The sequence below is a fragment of the Xiphophorus maculatus genome, chromosome 21 (assembly GCF_002775205.1).
Source record: "Xiphophorus maculatus strain JP 163 A chromosome 21, X_maculatus-5.0-male, whole genome shotgun sequence".
Lineage (NCBI taxonomy): Eukaryota > Metazoa > Chordata > Actinopteri > Cyprinodontiformes > Poeciliidae > Xiphophorus > Xiphophorus maculatus.
This window is the reverse complement of record NC_036463.1, coordinates 21,686,575-21,711,235: the sequence shown is the minus strand read 5'-3', so window position 1 is coordinate 21,711,235 and position 24,661 is coordinate 21,686,575. Positions and strand designations below refer to the sequence as shown.

At 39.6% G+C, this 24,661-nt stretch overlaps 1 protein-coding gene across 12 annotated transcripts in view; it reads right to left on the bottom strand.

Annotated features, from left to right (window-relative positions):
* Window positions 1–3,735: 3,735 nt before the first annotated feature.
* The window catches only part of map4 (microtubule associated protein 4), a 94,442-nt gene continuing 73,516 nt past the window's right edge, over window positions 3,736–24,661 (bottom strand). For 4 of the 12 annotated variants that reach the window (XM_023326375.1, XM_023326380.1, XM_023326378.1 and 1 more), the window contains 11 exons: window positions 21,585–22,591; window positions 19,460–19,702; window positions 17,378–17,561; window positions 17,219–17,284; window positions 14,621–14,928; window positions 12,398–12,454; window positions 9,688–9,780; window positions 8,449–8,530; window positions 7,139–7,251; window positions 5,098–5,287; window positions 3,894–4,048 (listed from right to left, as the gene is read on the bottom strand). In XM_023326375.1, coding sequence (XP_023182143.1) covers window positions 4,041–4,048; window positions 5,098–5,287; window positions 7,139–7,251; window positions 8,449–8,530; window positions 9,688–9,780; window positions 12,398–12,454; window positions 14,621–14,928; window positions 17,219–17,284; window positions 17,378–17,561; window positions 19,460–19,702; window positions 21,585–22,591 — 2,351 coding nt within the window. In that variant the 3' untranslated portion in view covers window positions 3,894–4,040. Of the gene's footprint in view, window positions 3,861–3,890; window positions 4,049–5,097; window positions 5,288–7,138; window positions 7,252–8,448; window positions 8,531–9,687; window positions 9,781–12,397; window positions 12,455–14,620; window positions 14,929–17,218; window positions 17,285–17,377; window positions 17,562–19,459; window positions 19,703–21,584; window positions 22,592–24,661 lie in introns of those variants that run through there. The other 8 variants (XM_023326376.1, XM_023326386.1, XM_023326385.1 and 5 more) reach the window with 8 other exon arrangements.

Here is a 24,661-nt window from a genome sequence, read left to right as displayed (position 1 = left end):
TGAGAAGAAGAGGCGAATAGAAACTTGTGGCTAGAAGCAAAGCTGGGTTTTAGTTACGGACAGGCACGTGGAAGAGCTCAGCCAGAAAACAGCTGCGAGATCAAAGCTACGCCTTTAGCATCAACAACTTTTTGTGTATGAAATTACAAGCTATTGCCTGTATGTGTCAGAATGTGTACAATTTATTACTAGACTTACAGGAACTGTAATGGGAACGATCTGAAGAAATCAGGTAAAACTGACAAACAGGTTACTGTTGCCAAGCGAAGGCTCATTCATGTTCGAGTTACTATTCATAAAAAGTGGATTTACCACTACATCACAGTTAATCCTCTTTGATATATGATTAAAAGCATTAAGGTGCAGTTTAGTTTCATCAAAGCAACAGCAAAATATCAACTTGATAAAAATATTTCCTTTACATAAAGATTCTGAAGTGTGACTTTGAATTCTGACATTACCTCTTGACACAAAGCTTTATTGATCCATCACAACTGTATGATGTTATTTTGACTTCAGGATCTGAAAAGCTAATCCAAAATAAGCATGTGAAGTCAGCATAGAGATTAAAGACATGCCTTTTTTTAACAGATTTAGAGATAAGAGATAAGGACAGGTTTGTCAAATATTTTGTATAACATATTCTCTTTTAAAAGATTTTGCAGGTAGAACTAAATTTGTCTTCAATAAATTTGAGTTTATTTAATTGCAGTGACAATTGTAGGCCTGTTATTAGAAATTCAGAGCCCACTTCTATGTGAAAAAGAAGAATAAAACTAGAATTTAAGTACCTGCCTTTAGTTTTGCACCACGTAGTAAAATGAACTTGATCTGTTATTTTTAAGTGAGATTATATACAGTTAATAAGTAAAATTTTGTTCAAGTGAGAATTTGCTTTTGCAAGAGGTTCAAGCATTCTCTGGCATTCTCAGAGTTTTCATAAACTACAGTGGCATTTCTGAGACTGAAACAGTCTTAAGTAAATTTGGTAAATTTGCTCTGATCTAAAAATCGCTGACTAGCTTTGGGCTCATGAAAAGGAGTAAGACAACAAGAGGGTTAAGGGCCCTTAATGGTCGAACCGTTGAGTAGCATTGTTTTCTGAGTAAACACACCCTCGAAGTTAAGACCAATCACACGATCGTTTTCCACAGAGAGAGGAGTGAAAAGTTTGCCAAGAGGTTGTGGCAAGAAGGGGATGATGACATAAAGCTGAGAACAAAATGACTGGTTCTTGACCTGTGGCAGCAGCAACAATGAGAATCGATTTCAACAGTTCGGTGCGACCATGCAGAGCCCTTTACCAACTCCAGGCATGATATTGATATTCAACAAAATGTCATTTTAGTCTATTACATAGACAATTTACATTCTAAATTTAATCCCAAAACAATCAGTAATATAGTGTTATTATAATATTTAAGTACTTTTACTTGAACAGAAAAAATATTCAGTAACTGGTTCAACGTTTTAAAATGTTGCATTTTGGTGCCATTTCATGAACTCAGTGCTAGTTTGGTTACTAGTTCATAAATTAGTAAACCACATTTAGAACCAAATTATATTGACAATGACATTTTTTAGGGTGTACTAGCAAAAAAATGTCAACTCATGCTCAAATTAGATTAGCCAAGTGTCGCTAGCTGGCAGGTGGAGCTGTTAGCTAGTAGGTGACCATGGTAAAGCCTGTAAAAGACGGAAATATTAATAGTTTCTAAGAAGATGAATAGTTTTTGAAAAGCTGGTTATAAGTAAAATGGTAAGCTTAAAATTGTTTGCTTGACATGTTGAAAAAATTGCTAATGTAGCATTGTTTGCTAACAAGCGCCATGTAATAACTACATATTGTGATATGTATGTATTAGCTAAACAGAATAATATATATTTCCTATAATATCCTGGATATATCAAAGCAACATATTAAAAGTATTGATAAACATATTTTACAAATCAAATGACCACTGATAACCTACCAAAATTTCATTCGGCTAAAAGATTTTCAACAATAGTTAAGTGGCGTAATGAGTATGTACAATGTTGGAGCAGCATGATTAAATCTTAACACCAAACCATCACAAGAACTTCCTGTTAATTTCTATTTTTGAAATTATGCAAGCAATACCAGAACAGAACAGCTGGAGTAAAACCCATGAGCTTTGAGTTTGCGGTTGAGTTTCTATTTTCTAGCCATGCATTAGAAAGGCATCAGGAGGCAACAGGTTGCTACAAGAGAAGAGAATAAAGTCAGACCATGTCTCAATGGCAGTACGGCAACAAGAAGAGCACTGAGCACACAGTACTGTAGATGATTTCTAAATTTAACTGAATCTTGAGCGAACTCCCAAAACCACACTAACCTGACCCGCACAGAAACACCTAAAAATAGAACAACAGTCAACCAGGGCAGCACCAAAACCATACTGTTCAGAACAGAAAAACTCTTCATCCTCCACCATATTCTCTCTCTGAACTGTTTTAGGCGTGAAACTGCATCACTCTTATCTATTGGGATTCTTTTTTTTAATTTTTTTAAGGTAAGACAAACAGGAGGCACATATGAGACACTGTTCCTTTCGTTTCAGAAGCAATCTGAACTGCATCTTCCTCTTCTCCCTCTGGACTCAGTGAAAGCTTCTCGGCTTCAGCAAACGTCCTACCTTATATTATTTAAAACCTCTTCAGTCACAACACTGACCACTTATCTGATATTTCACCACGACTCTGAAATTCCTTTTGTATTTCATCTGTCAACCTTTTCCTCAACGTTCTGCGACATTCTTCATCTCCTTCACACTGTGTGTCTTAGTTTGCAAGAACATGTGCGTGTTTCATAGATTTTCTGAGCACTACTTGACGAAAAGGAAATAAAACACCTTAAGGAAATAAAATAGAATAGCATTGATATATTAAATACAACCTAGTTCTATTGTCAAGGAACATGATGGAAAGAAGGAAATAAAGAGGATCCAAAAAGAACACAGATGCTCATTTCTATATATAATCTTTTCAATCAAACACCTCATCACAAACACAGAGAATAAAGAGTTGAATTGGCTAAAATGATTCAAACAGCCTTCTTTTTTGTTAAGTCAGCTTGCATATGGTTGCATGATGATGAAGGAAGAGGAAGCCATGATGAAATTTATACTGAATTACTACGACGTTACAGAAGCAGAGAGTACGTGGCTACAGGGGAAAAAACGGCTCCTAAAGTCACAAGGAAAAAGAGATGGGAATCCAATAGGAGAGCCAAATTGTTCTGATCACTACTGAAGAGACTGTTGCTGCCACCTGGTGGGTGTGCAGGGGGAATGATGGTGGTTTTTCTAGAAGGTCCCACCACCGGGTTTCCACGTGAAAGCGGGCAATTCCAAGATGCCGGACTCAGAGAAATCATTGCCGTCCTGGAATTTTCCTTCACATAAAGTACCGGTCAGGACCAGTCAGAGTCTAAAGTTACTTCAGGTAAATACATGAAAGTGGTGGTGATGATGAAGGCGATGATGCATGACGATGTGAAAGAAGCACTACTGCACAATGATTCTAATTTTCCAATAACTGATGTGAGATTAAATGGGGTTAAGAAAGTTGGGATCCCTTCACGGAAACGCCGCTGTCGTCCCCCCGGACCTCCACCTGTAGGTGCAGTAAGGAGGGGGAGAGGGGGAATTGAGACTTGATGGGGTAACACTGCAAGAATCTGGGTGGTGGCTTTGGTTGGCCATGCGGGGAGAACGAGGAACCATGTGGGCGGGAACTGTTGCCGTTGTCCTGTGGGGGGCTGGCCAGATGGTGATGTCAGCGCTGTGGTCCGTGCGAGAGCGAGCATTCTCGCGGAAGTTGAGCTTGATAGACTCAATCTGCAGCAGAGGGGTTAGGGGGAAGGGAACAGGGGGGTTGGGTGGGGTTGGAGGGGGAGTAAAAGTGAGGCAAGGAGAAGGAAAAAAAAAAAACATATTTACAGTGAGGAAAAGTGGGGAGGGAGAGGCGGTGACATTATAGGGGGCAGTTGAAATGAGGAGGGCAGAGGGATAGCAGAATTAGATGCCTGTAAGATAAAAAGTCAAAATATAATCAGATGGACTGCAGACATGAGAAATACAGATGCATTCAGACACAACACACGCAGAGATGATACTGTATGATGGCTAAAGGCTCCCACGTACTCCGGCAAACTTCACCCCCTCGTAATCGAGGCATACTCAATGTCCATGCAAAGGTCCGTTTTTCCATACTTGGTGCCTCAAAGTAAATTGCTCAGAGGTAACAGGGTTCACATTCAACTGTTTTGTATGCTGCACCGAGCTGTTGATGTTGAGTCAGCGCCATCTTGTGGAAGTACTTGTTATCCACTTATCTGGAACCTGATTGAGGGAGATCTTCATATGCCCAGACTTCCGTCTCCCCTGCTACCTCTGCATAGGGAAACCTGAGGCAGATCCGGAAGACGCCTGAGTCATGTCAGCTGGCTTCTATCGAATTAGATATATAAAAGGAATTTGTCATGAGAAATGTGGGAAATCGGTATGCTTGACTATGAATTCTCAACTGTAAGCAGACAATGTGTGCGGCTCACAGAACACGCACAGTATGCCTGAGTATGTGGGAGCTTTCACACCATGGTGGAGTCAACATCAGGCTTTCAAACCTATGAACACTACCAACTGCAAAGCAGGTTGAGCGTCATCATGGTGTGAGTCTGTTTTGGGGCTTCAGAATTGGTGGAATCATGAAGGAGGACCAATCATCAGTTTACAAAATGGCAAGAGTCGGGAAAATAGTTACCCAGTACACATTAAACTACTTTTGGATGGGATAGCAGGCTAACATTAACCTCCTGGAATGTCCTCAGTCTCAATCCTGCTGAAATGCTGTGGACTGTCCTTAAAGTAAAATGAGTTCAATTGAGAGCTGAACCAATAAGAGCAGCTCTCATCTGACCCTCAGCTCTGGGAACCCCTGGTCTTGGGGATGGTTCCTGGCAAAAGAACTTTTGTGAGCATCTTTGACTTCATCTGTCAGTCTCTCTGAACAGCTGAGTTTCCAATGAGGTCATCAAACCTAAAGTGGAAACTTGGAGCGCATATAGAAACTTACTTGTCTCTGGCATTAGAGAGTCCAGAGCCTGGGGCTCTCGGACACCCTCACCATCACTGGGAGCCCCGTCCTTCAGCCCGTTCTCCTGGGCATTAGGGGTCCCTGCAGGTCCCATCTTGGGGTCTGGGGCCGGAGCCAGGCTGCTAGTCATGGGAGTTGCATTTCCCTCTGTCTCCTGCGGTCCCTCAGCCTAGAAACACACAGAGAGGCATGTCAGTTGGTCCGGATGGAACAACCTGGCAAGAAAATCCCAGTCAGACAAGTTTGCCTCTGAAGGTGAATATTTAAGACTCGTGGAAAGAAATGGAATGACACAAAGCCAAAAGAGTTAAAGTTTTAGCATCAAATGACCAAACAGACACACTATGGAAAAGCTGGTGTAAAATACTGAGTATGAACCTTGAACCCACACAGCTTTGAACATTTGGAATGTTTTAACTCTTCCCTCATTGACTTCAAACTGAAGCAACCATTAGAACCAAGTTAATCAAGCACAAAGAGTTACATCTATGAAACCACATGGATTCTCTACCAGCAGTATCAGCAGTGATGCAAATGCCTTTTGCACCTCGAATTCAATTCGTTTAAAATTTGTATTAAATTCAGTTTATTTTTATAGCGCTATTTTGTCTCAGTGTTGAGGTAAGACCTAACATATTTACTTTCACTAGTGTGCAAGACTTTATTAGACTTAGACTGACTTTATTGTCATTTTGCATGCACAGGGTGTATACAGAACAAAATTTCGTTGCATACAGCTCAGAACAATGTTTTGAGGTTCCAATGTTGTGAGGTTACTCCAGAAAAATATAAAATACAGTATAAAATATGAATATAAATATGAATATAAAATATAAAGTGCAGGACTGACAGTAAAATGGAAGCTATTTAGCTATATGTGCAAGGTATGAAGTGGAGACCAGTTTTTGAGTGCAGTCCAGTTAGAAATTGCTTTGGATCTATGTCAAATGTAATAGATATGGAGACGGAAAAGAAAGGGAGACAAGTATGAGAAAATGTTTAAAGGGAAAGAAGGAGAAGAGTGCAGGAGAAAAAGAAGGATATAAATAATAGAAGACAACACCCTGGAAGTCTGTTCCTACATCTACAAAAAGAGAGAGAAAACAAAACAAACAACAACAACAAAAAAAACCCCCAGAAAAGTGGATGTGTAAGATACAAATATTTTGGAAACACTTTGAGAATGCTTTGAGTGGGTAACCGTTGGTTACAACTGAAACCAGAGTCAACAACTAGTTAGAGCTTAGCCATGAATTAAAATAAATACCTTAAAACTCTGTTTAAATTTTTGTTTTTAAGAGATTTAGACTACACTTCATACAAAATTAAAAATAATGTGTTTTTTAAATTTAGCTTAAAATCTGTTTATTTTGCACTAAAACAGATTTATTAAAATGTAGGTTGAGATGTATGAAGCACTTTAAGACAATTAGCTTCAAGATTTTTAATACCTTGTAGGCTTTAAAAATGACAATCTTTAAATGAGACAAGCTTAAAAAAGTTAACATATTAAAAATTTAGCTTACAAATTCTTTAAAATGCAGTTTGTAGCTGAGTTATGTATTATTAAAAAAATAGGAATTATTAGTTTCCTCATCTCAATTCATCCTCCTGAACCTAATATCGCCTTTTCTCAAGAACTGGATGTGTACAATTTACTAATTACCCAAAACGGCACCTTTACAATTTAAGGTGTAAGTAAACAGTGAATGGATTCTATCAGAAGTCTCTATGTACTCAAAGGTTGCATCATACCTGTGTAGTTAGGGATTTAGTAGTGAGATCTTCAAAAGACATCTTTTGCATTTTATTAAAACTTGGTTGATTTAATTGTATGACTTGTTTTAGATCTCATGAGCCTGGGTAAAGATGTAAATTCAACATCAATTCAACAGGAATAACCATGTGCCACATTGATTAGTATTTACATCCAGACATACAGGGAATGAAGACACTTAGCCTTTGGCTTTGTTCAGATATCAGCAGTGTAAAAACAGCAGTTTCTCCACACTAGCCTCACCTGGACGTTCCCTCCTCCAGGAGAATGGCTCTCGTTGTCCACTGACCCCACTTTGTGCTGAGCCTTTTCCCTAATGCTCACTTTGTGGGACTCGATCTTCATGACGCCTCCGCCTGCAGCGCACAGCAACAATCCGACTGATAATCAAACGTCAGGAGAACATGCGAAGCAAACAACTTCACCAGGGTCTCATGAATTTACACCTGGTTATTAAATAAATACATGCATTTTCTGGTCAACGCATACAAGAGAAGATTATTATTACATCACAAAAACAAGAGAATAACTAAATTTAACTAGGCCATTTCACCAACCGTCTTGGCGTCATTTTCCTGTTGATGACCTACTTCCAACAAAGCTTCAGTTTTCAAACAAATAGTCTCACATTTAACTCTAGACTAGCTTGGGAGCTAATGGCTGTCAAAATTACTGCAAAAGTTTTTGTTTCTGTGTCTGTAAAACGAGCCCAAATTATTAGTTTTCCACTGCTACACCTGGCCATGCCATAAGCTGTAGGTGTTCATATTAGGGTTTCCCCCAGTGTATTATAGGCCTGGTGGCCCGCCATGCTTTACTAGCCCCACCGCCAGGCTAAGCCTTTCTTTTTTATGTTTTTAGGAAAATAATAATAATAAAAAATAAAGATAAAAAAATCGCTTTTTTTGATGGAGCCGTTAACTTAATTTGGATTAAACAGAAATGCAAATAATTGATATTAATTTTAATTGTGTTTGTTTGATTTGTTGTTTTAAAGATTAGTTGTGGGTTTAAATATTGTTTCACTGGCAATGTTTTCCTGTAACATATAATTACCCAGTAATATTTTTACATTTCCTGTCTACTTAACATCTTTTAATACAAAAACACGGTGGACCACCAGTGGACCACCTCGGTGCCCTGACCACTAGACTTAGCAAGTTTTCTGGATGAAACCCTGCATATCCTGTGTTTTGTTAACTTTAAACATGGTACTGATCTTTCCTGCCACATAGCTCTACATGCAAGTTTCTGGAGACTTTAGATGTATTAAAGGTATTAAAACCTTACCTCAATTTTAGCTCATAAAAATAATTAAAAAGCCCAAAATTCCCATTCAAGGTCTTAAATTTCCTTCAGTTATGTTTTAAAATGACACATTTCTTCTTTATCCATTGTTTCTACCATTCACCAGCCAATTAAAACTTTACCGAAATAAGTAAAGGTTTGGTATTTTAAATGACTTCACAGGCTTCAGAAGTATACGCTCAAAAGAGGAAATGCTATTTATAAAGATAACCAGCACAACAGGATCAGAGCAAGTCTTGGCTCACCAGGCTTATGCTTGATGTTGTCCTTGGATCCACATTTTGAAGTCACCTTACTTACGTCCACCTTCTTGTTGAGTATCTGCACCTGTTGCAGTTGATAAAAAGATTTTTTTAGGTCAGTTTTTATTCTGAAAGCACAGACTGATGTTAGGGTCCTTTGCCAGGTTTACTTCATCTCAGGAAGGAAGACTAGAAAGAGTAAGTGTTTCAAGCTTGAGAAAACATTATAAAAATGAGAGTTTCATTTAAAAAGCTACAGAAAGTTCTATTCTATCCATTCATCTTTGTGTTTCAGGAACTCCTGATCATTCATGGAGCTTCTTTAGAAATGTGGACTGTGGAAGCTGACATTAGCGCTGGGGACGTCTGTGCTGCTGCTGCTACATGTTTAGAATTGCAATATTTTAAGCTTGAATAGCTTCACTGACGAGCTAATTCCTTTTAGCACAACTTGAACACAACAGAGCCCAATCAGATTGTTCTTTTGAAGTAAGAAATTACGAGAAGCAAATTCATCGGATATCGCTGTCCTCTGCAAATGTTGCTTGTGCATCAGATTTATGAGTGTCCCAAAAACTCACAGATACATCAGTTCTGGTCAGAACTTTTATTAAAATAAACAAACAAAAAAAAAACAAAATTTTTTAGCATGTTAAAATTTATGTAATTAATCAAAATGAACGCATTAAAGCCCCAGTCTTAGAAGATACTGTATTTGAAAACAGGTCCAGAAAAGCATCCCATGATAGGACCAATCATCTAGTGCTGCCTAAAACACCTGGGTGAATGTGACATAGTGACACATACAAAAAAAAAAAGTCACAGCCAATCAGAGTTAGTGGCAGAACAGGGTGACAGAGGGGAAGTTTAAGGAAGCGTGGGGAAGGTGAAGCAGGTTCACTCGGGGTGAGGGTAGCTGGTGCCATAGGGTGTGTAGTTCTGCTTTGAGCCTCAGTGACGTCACCCACTGGTTTTCTGAATGGACTTGAAACTTGGAGTCCTGCTTTGGCTTTTTTGAAAGCAGAAGGGACCTCATCTGGTGATGAAATTCTTAAGAACCTGGATCCCTTAAAATGATTGTTCAAGGAACCACCAACTGACTTAGAAAAGTTAGCGAATTAACTTACGGTAATTAATTTTGATTAGAAGATCTAATTTGTCATCTTTGTTCTGGTTTGAGTCGAGTTGTTGACTTCCTGACTGGAGCTTCCTAGCAGGGCTTGTGGGCCAGACAGTACTTACATTCCCTCCACCAGGAACATGCTTCATATTGTCCTTGGAGCCCAAGCGTGAGGTGACGTGGCTGAAGTCCAGCTTTTTGGAGACTATTTGAACCTATATGAGTACAGCACAGCGGCAAGAGTGGAGAGGGCAGAGAAGGGCCAAGGAGGGGATTGGGAGCACATGGGGAGGAAGTTAGACAGGAGAGGTGAAGCAGAGGGTGAGGAAGACAGGATAGGAGAGGCAACCACCACAGCTGAGGTTAGAAAGGACAAGACAGCAGGAGAGAGCAAGGTTCACAGAGCAAATCCTACCGTGGCTGCTAATTCAAATTTAAAAATTTAATTCTAGGATATCTTAGTCATCATACAGAGTAACTAAATGTTGGTATAACTCATATAGTCAGTGTTGTTATAAATGGTGATGCTGTGGACAGGAAAGACCTGTGGTAGAAGTTAAATCTGAAAAAGCCTCTGACTGAAGACTGTAACAGTCTCATGACATGCTAACAGTTCAATATCTGGGCAGCAGAGATGACATTTTACACAAATGTGTCCTGGATGAAACCAGCAGTTGTTGGCGAGCAATGCTAATCCACCTCATTTGATTTTCCCGCCAGTCTTTAAATCTTTTTCTGGCCGTTTAGATAGAAAGCCGGGCAGGAAGACGCTGGAGTTGGGGATATGAACATTACCCATTATGATGGGTGAATGGATGGAAGAGATGATTTGAACTTCCTCTTCCTCTCGCTGCTCTGCATCCAGGAAGCCAGTGAGCATCAAGAGTCTGGGATCAGGTTACCAACATGGCAGAGCTTGGTGTGAATGCACAGTGAGGTAAAGACTTTAGGATAACAACGATGTGACACCCAGGACAACAAAGAGGAACCCTCCATCCAGGAAAAAACAGCTACTATGGGTTAGCTGTTATGGATGTGGTGCCAATAGCAAAGCATTCTGATCCTGTCCATGTTAAAGTTTCTTATCATCCAAAGTGAACTAGGCTTCCTCAATGTTCTAGTCAAGAACACTGGTATCCGTAGTGGGATGATTCCACAACAATTTGGTGATGACCTGCACATTTTTCAGTATTGTGGGAAATATATTATAAGGCAAAAGTGATAAACGCTGAAATTTGGGACTTATGTTGTAAACCACACACTGAGATCATGTGGTTTGTTCTTAAAAAGCAGGTGAAGGGGGGCGTGCCGTGGTGGCGGAGGGGTTAGCGCGACCCACATTCAGGCAACGTAGCCTCGACGCGGCTGTCGCGGGTTCGACTCCCGGACCCGACGACGTTTACCGCATGTCTCCCCCCTCTCCTTCGCCCTTTCCTGTCAGCCTACTTTGAAAAAAGGGACACTAGAGCCCACAAAAAGACCCCTTGCAGGGTGATTAAAAAAAAAAAGCAGGTGAAGAAGCAGAAGCCAGCGAACTGTGATTAATTCTAACCAAGTGATGACAAGAAGTTGACACTGAGGTTGATACCCGCTATGTCAAAGCAACTTTATATTAACTTTTTTCCTTTAAAAAGAAGATGCTTTTTTTAATTTTAAAAAAGCTTTAAAACACAAAATCTTTGCAATTATTTACTGTTTAGACACACATAAAAAAGATCCCAAACCACCACAATATCTTTGTCCCCTCCAAAGATCTGGCAATGATTGCAAACACTGGACATGGACACTGGACTCTATATGACGCAGAATACTTATACTGGGTTCTATTTTGACCCCCTCTAAAGCATGATAATTATTGTGAATTAGAGACACAGAATGGCAGGATACATAAAATGGAAAAAAGAAACTGTTTGCTATTGGCTGAGACTTAATTCATTCCTCAGTCCACTCTACTGTTGGCTCAGCTGAGCCTTCATGATGAAAATCTGTGTCTCCATGAATGTCAATAAAGCCTCAATGGGAATCTCTGATTTTTCAAACTGCCAAAGGTGACAATGCAACTGTCAGTCAGCAGGTGGCGCCAAACACATTTCCTTGTTGAAATAAAGTTATTGGGGAAAAAAGAGAGAGAACATGAGAGGAAATAGAACATTTTGTGTAAATAGTCTTTACACATTTCAAAATAAGAGCATTCATATAAACTACCTTCTTGAATAATTATTAGCAATTAATAACAAAAAGATCTCATATCTTTTTTCAGCTGAAATTCTACAAAATTGCCAAGTGAATTAGTGCTTTTCAAATTCTCCAGAAAAAAAAAATATTTAGGGGAAGCTAAGTGTGCTAAATGTTTCCAAAATTAGCTAAAGCGCCAAATGAAAAATTAGCTTTGCCATTAGTGCATTATTGGATGTGCACTCACCACTGTAAACAGCATAATGTTTGCTTTTCATTATTTTCAAAAAAGTTAACAGACTGAAAGAACATAAAATGAAATGCTGTAAAAGTAAATGATATAAAATAACCAAACATTGGAGCGCTTACTGAATATGAATTAAAAAAACATCCCAATAAAACATCCAGTTAATCGCCCTCCTGACCATTCTAGAACCATGACAATAAGATTTCAGACTGACTGAAGATTTCAGAAGCTTGATTTGCCAAGCTTCTGACATGTAGATGTGCTATCAAAAAACAGCAGATGAATGAATGAATGAATGAATGAATGAATGAATGAATGAATGAATGAATGAATGAATGAATGAATGAATGAATGAATGAATGAACAGAGAATAAGGAAGAGCATGTTGGGGAGGATGAAGGGGGACTCACTTTGCCCTGGCTGCTTTCTTTGGTGGTGATGCCCCTTTTCTGAGAAGCAGAGGCCACCTGGGAAGAGAAGCCGGCCCCCAATCAATGAGAGCCACTTGCAACGACAAACTGTGAGGAGGCGGCCGGTGTGCACAAATACATTTGTGGATGTCAGTGGATAGTGGGTTAAAAGAGTGAGAGAGATTAAGAAACTTTCCAAAAAGTCCAAAGGTGGAGGGAATATTAGTAAAATTAGGCCCAGACAGGGAGAAACAAGAGAAGAAGCACAAAGTACATTTTTTTGTGCTTTTTTTAAGTATCAGATGACAAATGGTTGATGAAAACGGCAACATCCAGAATAACTTCTTCAATTTCACAAGAAAGGTTTTTGTGATTTCTTGAAGTGGATTTTGGCTTTTCCAAAATACCTCGGCACAATGCTACTGACACGCAATACTAATTTATATGCAACTGGCTGTGATTAGCCAATCCAGGAGCACCATTCATTTTTCTAGCTTGTAAAAAAGCTTGTAGATATTATCTTCTGTGGCAGAGTTTAGGATGGTGTATTTAGTGTTTGAACAATTAAAATAGACATTTATAAGCGTTCTTAGAGTGGGTCTAAAATAGTCCTGGATTTTAGCCATTTCCTGGGCAGCTGTGGTCCATTCCAAAAATGGGGGTCGACGGTTCTCAAAAAGAAGCAAAGCTCAAAAGCAGTGATCTAGGAAGTTAGCTCAGTGAGCTAACATATAGGACTTTGTTCCTGAAGCAGACAAAATGTTTTAAGGGTAACCTATGATCAGGTCTTCATGTACGCAAATGACAATTTTTTAGGTGGCTCATGTGTGTCATGGCATGATGGGTGAAAGCCTTACTATGGAATGTTTATTGCAATTAGTTAACATGCAGAGGAAAAGGTGAGTAGTGAGGAGAAGATGATGACGATAAAGACCATTTCTACTTGTGTTGGGTACTGGTCATTTTGGCCCTTCACTACTTCTGCTCTTGTAGTTTTGACTGTTTCAGGCTCAATGTTTCCGTCATAAGTTTGTAGCAGCTGGGGGCATATTTTATATTTTTTATGGTTTAAATTAGTTGTAGATATTCTATTCGTGGTCTACCTTTATAATATTTATATTTATTAATTAACATTAATTAAGATGTGATGTTTGATCAGAGCTCAGATTGTAAGTTTTAAATTCACACGCAAAAAAAATCAAGTTTTTCCTGCAGCTTAAAATCTCATGAAAAACCTTTTTAAATCAGAGAGGGAGAGGTTTGCAGCACCATCCCTGCCCCGCCTGCTTCTTGTTCACTGCTGAACAAGAAGCTTCATTTTACCCTTGTTTGGCTGAAACAAGGGTAAAATGAATGTTTTTCTCAAAACTACAGAGAAGACTTGCTTATCTATTTACATGTTTTTAAGACACAAAAAAGCCTAAGAAACTAAAAGATTGTCTATTTTAACTCTTTATGTAAAGATGTTCACAGTTCACAGTAAACAGTTAGCTTTCTGTTTAAACTAAAAGCAAGTAGACCATTGATCAGGTGTGTGTGTGTGTGTGGGGGGGGGAGGAGGGCAATCCCTATGGACACACCTCTTACATATGAGGGCTATTTAGAGAGATAATTAGCATAACATTTATATTTTTGGACTTTGGGAGGAAGCTGGAGTACCAGGAGAGGACTCATACCTCCTGTGGTAAAACATGCAAACTAGCAATAGAGTTAACATTCAGCTTCATTAGGTCCTATTTTGCTGTTAATATAAACACCAACTGTCATATTTTTAATTAAGATAATCAAACAGTGAGAAACTCGTCATGGCTTCCCATAACACATGCAAAATGCTATGAGATTTAAGCATTTTTATGACTATTCACCATTCATAGTTGAACTCTTTGTTGCTTTCAACTACGAACAAAAATAACCAGAAACAAAATGGTTTTAATGTGCAAGTAAGAAATGGTTTGTTTATGGGTACGAATCCATGAAGGGCTGAATCGACCAGGAGCCAACATGTTTAGAACTGGCTGAGAGTTCAGACTGGAAAAGAGAATAGCGTTAGAAGAAACAAACGTAAAGAGACAACTCCGTGAGACACTGCACCATTTTAATCATAGACCCTGCAGTTTGAGAACACTTCCTGTTAGTCTGGGAGGATTTGGAATCAGAACCAGAGATTGCATGCTGGGAGTAAGGCAGTTGCACGAGAAGTCCATCAGACACAGCAGGACCTACCTTCCCGCCGCCAGGCTGGTGCTTTATGTTATCAGTGGAGCCGATCTTTGAGCGGACGTTACGGATGTCAGGGTCTGGCGCTGTGCCGGGCCGAGCCGTGGGCCTCGTGGTGGCGCTCGCCGTCGTGGATGCAGTGGGTCGTGGGGTGCGGGGCCCCATGGGTCCCAGGGGCTTCTTCTCTGCTGCTGTGGCCGTGGCGGAGGACAGCGTAGCCGATTTGGTCGCTGTTGTTCGAGTGCGAGATGCAGCGGTGGTGGAAGTCGTGCTCCTTGAGGTGGTGGAAGTGGTCTTGGGCTTGGTAGAGTCGGCTGGAGGGAAAGTTTACACAGTGCATTCAAAAGTCTCTCCTTAATATAGTTATAATTTTTTTTAACAAGTTTAGGAATTTGCAATCTCATTGTTTCTCTATGTTGCAACCTACCCCACCAACTCCCTCATGGAGGGCGAATGACGGTAACTACCAGTGGTTTTAGCTGTCAAGCTGCTAACATAACGTGCTAAATGTTAAATGTACGCGTGATATATAGAGGAAAAAAGGATGCAGTGCTTGGCTACTAATTGTCAGCACTATGATAACTAGATAACAAGAAACAATGACCACATTTTGTAACTTAGTAAAAAGTTTTAGTTAAGAAAAATAGTGAGGGAAATAAAACTAAGTTAATTATGCTAGCTTGACTTTGACAACTTTAACATGCAGATGTGCTGCAGAATTTGGAGTGATTTTGTTTGCAGCTAAAAAAAAAAAAGGCGACCCACACACCAATTCTCTGAGAACATCAGTAGAGCAGGTGTTTAAATGAGGTAATCAATCATCACTGCGATAATATGATCACTTATTGCAAAATAAACATCAAGCCTGAAAACAGAATACTGTAACGGACTGATTGTCATGTTTTTTGTGTGCGAAATATTTTCATGTTGTTTGGTGTTGAATCCTGATACACAAGTGGAGCCGTTGTCAATCAGTTCCTATAGCAACGGGTGTGTGCAGTCATTAAAGCAAGTTTGAACTGAAAAATTATTGTAAAAATGATTTGACACATTCTTTAAATGTATCAACAAGCAAAAACAAATGAGCATGACAGCACATCACACCCTTTATAATATGCGTCTATGAATAAAAACATTCTAAATCTACTTTGTGTCAATAATAGCTTCACAAAATCTACTTTATGGAGAAGAAAATTACATTTAAGACAAAAATCAACACTATTAAAGGAAGGATTTCTTAAAGAACTTCAAAGTTTCTCTTAATATTTCTTGCTTAATCCGAAGGTGACCAGATAACGGAAAAAAACAAGGTTGAACTTTCCAAGTCGCCACACATAGAAGAGGAGAAAAACAGGAAGCGCATTCTCTGTGTCTCAACTCTGACAGATATGACAAAGGAGACAGAAGCTGTGAAATGAAAAATGGAGAAAGCTGAGAAACAAGCAGAAAAGCAAACAGGACAGACAAAAAGAAGCAGAAGGATGTTGGAATCACCATTATTAAAGGAAAATATTCACAGCCTGACTTTAAAATCTTTTCTTGTGTGGGTAAAGCCGATTTAACATAATATCTTTGACTTCAGCATCCACAGGCAAGATGCACTCAGGCACTACATTTGTGCCAAAGAAAATCTGTCATCCATATTTATTTGGCCCCTCTTGTCAGCTATTCCTTCATACTGCTGAGCCATGCTGAATCACATGTTGTGCTATCAATCCTCCCTGAAAGCTTAGGGAATCTCTCTGACTCTTTTTCAGGACATCTTTAATTGAGGAAATCCGCCCCTGTTGCTTTGACGGAGCTTAAGAGTAATTTGACTTTCTATATACGAACCCTGGCAGATTAGAAAACTTGAGGCTGCATCAGCAAGAGCTGCAAACTTCTGTCAACAGCAAGCAGCTGGTAATCCACAGGCTGCTGTGCTGGAGGTTTTAAAAGTCTACGGAGCTTTTCAGCAGCAAAGTCTTTCTCTACTAGACCCACAGTCACGGTTGGACTGTCTGTCTGACTCAGTTACCCCACTCTACTGGGGTCCATCGTCCGTCAACGGAAGTAAAGAAAGTTTATCTGATCTGCAAAAGCATTTAAAGTTAATCTTATGATACCTTTTTAAAATGTATCATTTTGAAAACAAAAGTGGTGGTCAAATGGGAGCTCAGCAGTGAGTCTCTGTCAGACTTGACAATGGATCTGGGTTTTAACTGAAACATGGTGACAGCTAAGGTTAGCATGCAAACACTGATTATAAATGGCCCAAGAAGATGGCCCTGAGGAACCCCACATTTGATTTTTTGTCACTCAGACTTACAATTGCTGTCTAAAGTATCCATGAAATGTATGACATTAAAATATAACTGAAAAGATAGAAGAGGGGAATACAGGATTTAAGATGTTGCAAATAAAGAATTAATATATTTAAACCAAAAGCTGGAGTAAAAACGTAGCAGTAAAAATGTGGTGTATTCAAGTCTGACCTTATAATTTCAAGGGTCATTTTGAAGAAAATCGATTGATATCACTTGTTATTTTTATGAATCAGGATGTGTGATGTCATAAAGATGTGTCCATAATTTATTAATACAAAATGGAGGCATTTTGTGATACCTGTTGAAGTCCTAACAGTGGTGGACTTCTTCTCTTCTCCTGGTTTGATGCTTTCAGTTTTAGAGGCTGAAACAAACATTGTGAGAAAATCCGTATATGAATCAATGAGAAAGATGCCAACATGCAATAGCTGGATTATGTCATCCAAACTGGACGTACCCAGAGGCTTTTTGGCTGCAGTAGTAGTAGTAGTTGTGCGAGTGGACGTGGCTGTGCGCACCGATGAAGTGGTTTTGCTGGCTGCAGTGCTCACCGTTCCGTTTTTGGTAGCGGGGCCGGAGGCAGGGTGACTCATGGTGCCACTGCCAGCCTTCGGCACCAGGGGGCGCTTCTCTGTGGTGGACTGTGAAGGGAGAAAAGAGAGCAGAGAAGTGGTGATTCAAAGGCTGATGACTGGCTGAAATTCAGGTCAGACTTTTTCATCTGTTTTTATTATTAGATTCTTTACAAACCCCCCGCCCTGTCTCAGGGTTTTCAAAGGTGATAAAAATGTAAATGCATCCTTTTTAAAATCTATGATTTCACATCATGAGGAAAGAGGATTTCATTCTGTTAAACATGATTGCATCACCATGTAGCCCGTTGGATGATGCCATGCTCCAAATCCAGCCCAGCCATCCTGAACTGAGTCACCCTGCACCCCAGGGTGCCAGGGACTAAATAAAGGCCAATAGTGCCTGGGTTACCGTCAAACTGGCTGCATTTAAGAACGTCACCAACAGATGGGGACAGAGAGGTAGATTTTAAGAAATGTCATCAACCTTGATACAACTGAAACCGACTGTACAAAGTGAAGAAACAATTAATCTGAGTACGTTTTTAAATGCTTCTAGAAATTTGCCACTTTAATTGAGAAAAAGTAAAATAACCGATGCCAGTTGCACAACTGAAGCTGATATATTTCCCAAGATTGAACATCTGAATTAACTCCACTGGGTCATGCTGACAGGCGTCAATCAATAAACTGTCAATGGTTTTATGAAACTTGGGCAAACAGTTATAAAAGAAAATGATTGTGGTTTTCTAATTTTGTTTTTCCACATAAAAAATGAAAAGTGTAATGTGCATCTTAGTCAGCCCCTTTCACCTTACAGTAAAATGAGTCCACATCTACGCAATTTGATCAAGCTGCAAATCCAGAATAAGTATTAAAGTCCGTTAGTGAACACACAACATCACGATGAGCTTCAACACGTAACTCAGGCCAGAAGTGTATTTTTTTAAAGCAGGTTTAGGTTAGAGATCCCTGTCCCATGCTCGCACAGCGTTGTTCAATCCATCATCTCAAAACGGAACAACTGCAAATATGTATAATTGGGACAAATAGACAAAAGACATGTTCCACTCCAGGGCTGGAGTCCTGCAGGTTTTAGATGTGTCCTTGTTCCAACACAGCTGATTTAGTGTGTTTCCACCTCTGATAATTCAGTAGATTCGGTTCAGTTTGGTAAAAGTTGCCGCATTTAATCCATTTTCAGTTGCTGCTGTTCTCTTTCACAATGCACTGTGTCAAACCAACCAAAAAGGGAGTGGCATCATCTTTTAGCATTTGTAGGATTTCTCTTTTGTCTTTGGCTAAAGAACATGAGCTATTTTTCCAACTATCGTTAAACTCTCCTGTTTGTTTTGGTTGTATTTACCCAACCAAGAATGCGCTGGTTCCTACTTTTGGAGCACTCTCTGGAACATTTGGCGTTCACAAGTTCCTAAAAAAGTTCATTTCAACCAAACAGAGACCAAGGTTTTTAGGCGGACCAGAGTTCCTCCCCAAATGAAGCGAACTTTCAAAGTAAACAAACTAGAGTTCTATTAAAGAGCCCAAAACAGGGCTGGTGTGCATGCATCCTTAAGTGGCTAGATTACCTCCTCAAAATAGCAGGAGATTCTGCTGAAGTTGTCCAGAGGCCTGGGGATTAACCCATCATTGGATTCTGGTGTGTTGACCAAAGGTGACATCTAAGACATGTGAGCCATCAGCCTTTGAACCCTTGAACCTTTGAATGCCCCATGTTAACTCTGGACAAACTGCAGAGATTTAAAACTCAGGCAGGAGAATGTGTTGATAAATGAGCTATTGGTTGTGTGTTCCATAAGTCTGGTTTTTATGGAAGTGTGCCAAAGAAACTTGCCATGTATGAGAGACAGCAGAAATGTAATATGTATCTAATTGTATACTGTGTGAAGTAAACTTTGAGATTGTTCCTACAGAGCTTTTCGCAAACCTTCATCCTGCATGCTTACCTTCAGTTTAACATCTCGTGTGCCTGTGGAGGGTTGGGATGATGGGCGACTAGTGGAACTGGCAGGGGGTCGTTTAGGCCCAGCAGCGCCTGTGGAAGCTGTCTTGGGTATGGTTGTTTTTCTGTCTGTGGTAGTGGAGGTGGGTGTGGGGCGTTTGCCGGTGGCTGCGGCTGAGCCACCGGCAGGAGCGGTGGCTGGGCGCGTTTTGGCAGCACCGACCGGTTTGGTCACCCCTGTGGCAGGCTGCCACAACAGGTCAGTGATGGAAGGCAAAATAAAGAGAAGAAGCAAACAAAAAAAAAAAAAAAACATCAAATCATAGGTAGCGGCAGCGGGGCTAAGAAGTGCAAGCAGCAATTCAAGAAAAAAAATGTCAAAATAATATGCTGTGAATTTTTTTATTACAAGGATAAAAGCTTAAAATAAAGAGAAACAAAACTGAATCTGAAGCATAAACAATGCATACTGTAAATGTTTGATGACTGATGAGTTACACATTAAATATCCAGCCTTTTTTCCGATGAACCCTCCTTACCTATATGCTACATGTTGTTAGAACTCAGCTATATTCAGGATCAGTGAGCTGATCAGGTAAAACGCAAAAGATGTGTTAAATGTCCTTTCATTCAAGCTGCTTCTTAACTAAAACAAGCAGGGAGAAGTTAGCAAATTTCAGGAAGGCTGAATGTAGCTTGGCTAAGTTGCTGTGTCTTATCCTTTAGAAAAGTCCAATTTAAACTTATCCAGAAGATGCTGAATTAGAAAATGTTGGCAGTCTTATTGGAATCTCACATTTAAGGTAGAAGTTTTCAGTTAGCATAGCCGAGTGTGATAAATGTGCTAAGTTGCTATTCACTCATAGAAAATTCTAAAGATGTTGATTTGTAACCACCTGTGAAAAATTAGGTTAACAACCAGAATTTAATGACTTAATTTATTCAACAACACTTCAGAACTTTGTGCATCCAAACAGTCCTTTGCAAGTATTCATTTTGAGAAAAATATTTTCATAGGGTATTACATTCCATGCATGTAAATTCTGGATGCCGATAATATATCTGCCTTCCTGGATAGGATTTCACTGTGCCCAATTCCCACGCTTGCTGCATAATTTGTAATGGTTGTGAGGCTAAAGCTAATAAATTGATAGAGACATTGATTCTGGGAAAAAAAAGGAATAAGTGTTACAATTACATGTTTTCCTGATATAGTGACAGTCTAATGATTATGTTGGGTTTTTTGCCAAGTAGCTCTGTACTCTGAACCTGGAGGATTTTACTGTATTTACAGATCTTTAGTGATGCAAGACAGCGTGTTCTCCAGCTGTGGGCTGTTTTTGACAGAGATATTGTTTTAGCTTAAGCATTTCATTTTAAGGCAGTTAAAACTTAAAGTTATTGTGCTTACTAGAACAATATTTTGTAGGGGTGCACTGATAAGAGATTTCTGGCCTATCACTGATCATGTTCTTTAAATGGTCTCACCTGCCAGTACAGATTTTGGTCAACTTCACTTTTTTTGACTGAAAAGTTACTAAATATAGCGACAAAGTCACAAAGTTGGCAACAGTGGGATGATTATTGTTAACCGCCCAGGTGCAGACATGACCTGGTGGGTGGGTCAATCAGTCCTCCCTCAAGGCAGAGAGAAAGGGGACAGGATTTCACTAGGTGATTCAGACATCTGTGGAGATTAAGATAAGATTGGTTTCAAATGTGTCGGCCAATCATCGTTACCCAAAATTAAGGAAGTCCGGTCTGATTTATACGTGCACTCCTAATGTAGTTCTTAAAGAGAATTGATAATTGTATAAAACCAGTATCAGCAGGTGGAAATTTGTCACAAAATATTTGATTGGTGCATCAAGATTTCCTGATGAAGCTCAGCTCAGATGTAATAACCTCCAAATGTTTCAAGAATTTCTAATTCTTTGTTTGTGATGAATCATAACTCCGTTTAGTTTTTGGTGTAAGTCAGACTTCCTCTGTTTAGAACTGGACTGATGGATTATATGTGAATCTGTATCTGCATTGCAGTCTTCTGAAAACATGACTGGGACTCGTTTTGATGGATTATGTGGGGCTAAGATGAGCTGTAGATCGGCTCTGCGTGGAATAAGTCCTACCTTGGTCTTCCTGTCTCCAGCAGACAGGTCCTTGCTTGCTGTTGTGCTGCTTCCGTTGGTCGCAGTCTTCACAGGTTTCTTTGCCTTGTCTCCATCTGCTTTGACAGCCTTTTCCTTCTTACTGTCTTTCTTCTCTATTGTCTTTTTATCCACCTTCTCCTCCTTTTCTGTCTTCTGTGCTTCTTTTTCAGCAGGCTTCTCCAGAGGAGTGGCTGCATTGTCCCTTTTCTCCACTGTCTTGGCTTCCCCGGCGTCGGCCTTTTCTTTCTCTGCTGCTGCCTCGGTTTTCAGCTCCACGTCAGCCTTCGTCTCTGTCTTATCGTCAGTGGGGTGAAGCTGCTGCTCTGACGTGATTTCCACTTTGTGCTGGCCTTTGTCTGATTTTTCTGCCATCTCACTTGTTTTGTTTTCTGCTTTTTCTTCCACCTTGGTATCCTGGTTCTTATCCAGCTTTTCTGCATCTTGCACTTTCTCCTCCTCCTCTTTGGACTTCTCGTTTTCGTCCACCTTTTCAGCTTTCTCACTGTGTTTGTTCTCCACTTTCTCTTCCTTTTTCAGTTTTTCGTTGTTGGTGATCTTCTCTACATTATCGTCCTTGTTCTCCATCTTGTCGATTATCTCCACCTTTTCTTTCTTTTCCACTTTGACAGGTGATTCTTCCACCTTGGGCTTTTTCTCCTCCTCTTCCTTCAGTTGGACGGATTCCACTTTCTCCATCTCCTTGTCTTTTAGCTTCTCGGTTTCCTTTTGATCATCCACTCTTTCTGCCTGCTTCTCCATCTCCTTTGTTTTGTCTGCTTGTTTTTCCTCTTTGACCTTTTCTGCCTCCTGTGTGTTTGCTTTCTCCTTGCCCCTTTCTACCTCATTCGCCACTTTGACCAAACTTTCATTAGTGGTGAATTCAACCTTCACGCTCCCGTGCTCAGCTTTGTTCAACACATCAAAAGCCTCCACCTTCTGCACTCCATCCTCCTGTTTGTCCTTCTTCTCTGTCTTGTCAGATTTAACTGCAGACAAAGGAAAGGGAAAAAAAGGTTATTAAATAAAAGAGTCAAATAACCTTAAAAATCTTTAAAGTGTAAAAAGCAATTAAATAACAGTTACTTTTTGTTCTGCGATAAGAAACCAATTTAAATCTTTGTTTCAAGCAACAGAAAACCCAAAACTGAGGCAATACAAAGCTAATGCTACAATGACAACAGATACAGGAGATATTCTGTAACTAATTCAGCCACAGGATCTCACAAACAACAGCCTTTGTTGTTTGTGAGAATAAAGTTGTCAGGTAAGAAATAATCTGTTGTTCAGTGTGGTTTTTAAACCTGTACATGTTCATTCTGCATAGTTTTACCAGTGAAAACTAGCTGAAATAGTCAGTCTTTTTTTAAGTGTCTGAGCTAAATGAACAGCAGACCATCTGTAGTTCAACTTTACTGCGTAGCACTTTGTTGAAGCACCTTTTAAACACTGTTATAAGCAAACTAATGGTTCTTGACATAAAGTTTTGGCAGTAAAGTTAATTTTGCACCGTAACATAAAACATATCCTGACTAGGTATAGAAAGATAAGACTTTAAGCTACTTCCTTTCACTACCACTAAGTTTTAATAGATCAATAATTAACTTATCCTGTGGACAATAGTTGCTGGGAGAATTGAGAGTGCTGAAGCATCAGAGTGAAAATGCTGCTCAAAGCGGGAGAAGAAATTGTATCGATCTGAATGCTGACAAAATGTTTATTATCAGCTCCTAATTCATGTCCATTAAGTAAAAAAAAACAACATAAAAAACATTTGTGCAACAATCACTTGTCACAGTTTCATGTAAAGAAAATCTGAAATGACTGGATAAAAAGCAGCAAATCATGTCTCCACTGAAGTAAGTCAAATAAAATTGCCCTCAAAACTCACAAACAAAATATTCGAAAGAAAACTGTTTAGGAAGCTGAAATAATCAGGCACAGTACTATTTACCACACTATTGGCGTGAGTTTTTCATTTTCCTTGGCGGTAAGCTCACCATACAGGAAAAAAGAAATCAGAATGAGAATGTAAACAATCAGAGGAGGGCCAAGACAAAGAGATAAAGACAGGACTGGTCTTCGATCATGGTGGCTGAGAGACAGAGAAGCAAATATTGATAATCACATCTAAAAATATGGGAGTGGAGAGGAAAATGTACAAGAGATGAAAAGTGAAACAGAGGAAGAAAAACCAGGAGCAGGACATTTGTGAACAAATTTGCTTTTTCAGGTAAAATTTAATATTTGATATAATCCCAGCCTGGAAATGAATGGTTCTTCCTTTTGTTCGTACCCTTGCTAACAGAACCGGTGTTTTTGACGACTGTCTTGAACATAAAGTGGCCAAAACCTCAAACTGTGACACCTGACCCTTTCCAGAGAACACAAACAAGTACCTCGCTGTAAAATGCAGCGGCTTGAACAAAGACTTCACTTTCTGTGTTGTAAACATAGAGGGAGATAGCAGACCAACCTGATCTTTTAATCAGGGCAGAAACCCGATACATATCACAGCTGTGAAAAGCCTGCAGAAAATAGCTTCATTAAAACTACCAGCGGGAGCTTCCCCCCAGGCTATTTTACTCCCTCTAACACTTTTCCTCCTGCAAGCATCTCATTCCCACAAACTGGATTTCTGCATTTTATTTCTTCATATCATCTAACCTTACATCTAGTCACATTTTAAGTAATATATCAATTATTCTTCTCAAAGTAATCTAGCCAAACAGAAACAGCAGGCCAGGTTAGTTTAGTAAACTTGGTTTAGCCAACAGTTAGCAACAATGCTAAACCAAGTTTATCAACTAACTTGGTTTAGCTAACTGTTGATAGTCTGGGGCTAGAAGCACCCAGCATGGAGAAAGGAGGTCTTCAGAAGATGATTTCATAGAAACAGGATAATATAATCATTGCTCTGAAGGTTCTGTAAGGTGGTGTTTTACAGGACATGGCTGATAATCCTCCACATTTGGCAGCGGAGAACAATGAGCATCTGGGTGCAGGAGCCAATTCATTTGAAGGTTTCATTAGCATAACGAGAACACTTAAAGCTCATT